We start from the raw sequence: 2758 nt of genomic DNA on the forward strand, positions 1-2758 counted from the left end.
AACTGTTAATGGACAACTACTCCTAAACTTATTGGCTTATGTATGCACATGTATTATACTCCCTCCGTTCATAATGTAGTACATATAGATTTTCTGACAAACAATTTTAGCAAACTTTGATCAAGTTTATGAAGAAAAACTATCGATATGTTCAATACCAAACATATACAATAAGAAACTTAACTCATGATATGCATTTCGTATTCTAATTCTTTTTTATCTGTAAACATGATCAAAGTTTGATTTTTTTAAATCTACACACACTACATTATGAAATGGAGGAAGTAAAACATTTCTGATTAGGACAAACTATTGCGTAGACGAAAAAAAGGAGCAGATTTCTCAGCACGGCTTGCTAAACGCAGCCGTCGCTCTGTCCGGAACAAAATCGGAGACTAGGAATACACATAGCGTGTGGCTAGATCTCGGTCGACTGAGACTTAACCAAGTATCAGTCAAATGATATAGTACGTAAGAAGAAAAAGAAAAAACTGAAAATATTTTTACGAATCTCCATGCAAAATCAAATTGAGACTTAGCAAAACTGATACACCTAACTGCTTTTAACTCAATCGACTAGAATTTCCTTCCTGAGTTTAATCACTGGATTGGATCAAACTGAGCAGTAAATTTGCAATGCAGGGATAGTGTGCGGCCTGGGCGGCGCCCTGCTACTGATAGCGGCAGGGCTGTTCCTCTACCGGCGGCAGCGGCGCATCCAATTGGCCCGGGAGAGGCTGACCAAGGAGCGCGAGGACATCCTGAACGCCAACAACTCTAGCGGCCGCACCGCCAAGAACTTCACCAGCCGCGAGCTCAAGCGCGCCACGGCCAACTTCTCCCGCGACAACCTCCTCGGCGTCGGCGGCTACGGCGAGGTCTACAAGGGCGCGCTCGCCGACGGCACCCTGGTCGCCGTCAAGTGCGCCAAGCTCGGCAACACCAAGTCCACGGACCAGATCCTCAACGAGGTGCGCGTGCTGTCGCAGGTCAACCACCGCAGCCTCGTCCGCCTCCTCGGCTGCTGCGTCGACCTCCAGCAGCCGCTCATGGTCTACGAGTTCGTCCCCAACGGCACGCTCGCCGACCACCTCTACGGCGCCATGAGCCGGCCGCCGCTCCCGTGGCGCCGCCGCCTCGCCATCGCTCGCCACACGGCCGAGGGCATCTCCTACCTGCACTTCTCCGCGTCGCCGCCCATCTACCACCGGGACATCAAGTCCAGCAACATTCTCCTCGACGAGCAGCTCGACGGCAAGGTCTCCGACTTCGGCCTCTCCCGGCTGGCGGAGCCCGGGTTGAGCCACGTCTCCACCTGCGCTCAGGGGACGCTGGGCTATCTCGACCCGGAGTACTACAGGAACTACCAGCTCACGGACAAGAGCGACGTCTACAGCTTCGGGGTGGTGCTGCTGGAGCTGCTCACGGCGAAGCGCGCCATCGACTTCGGCCGTGGCGAGGACGACGTCAACCTCGCCGTGCACGTGCAGCGGGCGGCGGACGAGGAGCGACTCCTGCACGTGGTGGACCCGGCAATGAAGAATCGCGCCACGCAGCTGGAGCTCGACACGATGAAGGCGCTCGGGTTCCTGGCGCTCGGTTGCCTCGAGGATCGCCGGCAGAACCGGCCGTCCATGAAGGAAGTCGCCGACGAGATCGAGTACATCATCAACATTGAGGCTGGGGCCGCTGTCGTAGAGCAGCAGCAAAACGCATGATCGATGACAGTGAATTCATGATACATCGATCGAACCATATGCATGTCTTTGATGTTGTACGCTAGGGTAATAGGGTTGAGATAAATGACGCTTAATCTGTAGGAGCACTACAATTACTCCCTTTTGTCATCTATATATACGAGGTCTTGTTCCAGGTCAAAAAGAATATCAACATCTACAATATCAACCTTAGTTAGGCACTCCTTTACACAAATTCTCGACGATTTCACCCTTGCCGCGTTACTACTCCCTCCGTTTTAAAGTAAGTGTCGTGGTTTTAGTTGAAACAAAGGAAGTATGTATAAACTTTCCCAAAACCACTTTCCTTACTCTTAACGTCTCCCCCGTCATGTTTCCCTACTCGGAACTAGGGTTCTAGAGGCAAAGACGAGAAGGGGGTCGGGGCAAACGGAAGGGGGAGGAGTAACAACGTTTAGTGATCCAACTGTGACGCCCGGATAATCAAGCTACAGTAAACCTCTGCTAATGATGCCACATCACCAGAGTTACTCTTGCTAATCTCGCGTTAGTTCGAAACCGATTCAAATTCAAATTCAAAAGAAAAGCAAACAACAAAATTTTCAAAAAATTAAAACTAAAATGTTCGGGTTATTTCAAATAAATCGTAAGCAATTATGGTGGAGAAACCAAACTTTTATATAATGCTTAAATTAACTATAAGGATTTAAACAGTAGCAAAAATAATTAATTAAATGCCTTTTACTAATAATAAATTACTAAACTATTTTATTTTGTCACCAAACTTTTTGTGGCATTGGGGTATTTTGTAACACTAATTTAGGTACTACTTGTATATTTTATAAAACAAAAATATATAGAAAATAAATAGAAAACTGATAAATAGAAAACAAATAAATAAATAAAAAGGAAGAACCCCCCGGGGTCCGGCCCAGCAGGCCACCGGCCCAACTGGGCAAAGGCCCAGCCGGCCACTCCCCCACTCCTCCTTATCCACTCCCCCCAAACCCTAGCCACCTACCGCACCCCCCACTCCCCCTCGATCCCCCTCTCGCTCTCTC

At 48.9% G+C, this 2758-nt stretch overlaps 1 protein-coding gene across 1 annotated transcript in view; it reads left to right on the plus strand.

Annotated features, from left to right (window-relative positions):
- The window catches only part of LOC123077556 (wall-associated receptor kinase-like 20), a 4927-nt gene extending 3046 nt beyond the window's left edge, over window positions 1-1881 (plus strand). The window contains exon 4 of the mRNA XM_044499840.1: window positions 643-1881. Within this exon, the coding sequence (XP_044355775.1) occupies window positions 643-1718 (1076 nt within the window). The 3' untranslated portion in view covers window positions 1719-1881. The remainder of the gene's footprint in view (window positions 1-642) is intronic.
- Window positions 1882-2758: the final 877 nt, after the last annotated feature.

The sequence above is a fragment of the Triticum aestivum genome, chromosome 3D, assembly GCF_018294505.1.
Source record: "Triticum aestivum cultivar Chinese Spring chromosome 3D, IWGSC CS RefSeq v2.1, whole genome shotgun sequence".
Taxonomy (NCBI): Eukaryota; Viridiplantae; Streptophyta; class Magnoliopsida; order Poales; family Poaceae; genus Triticum; species Triticum aestivum.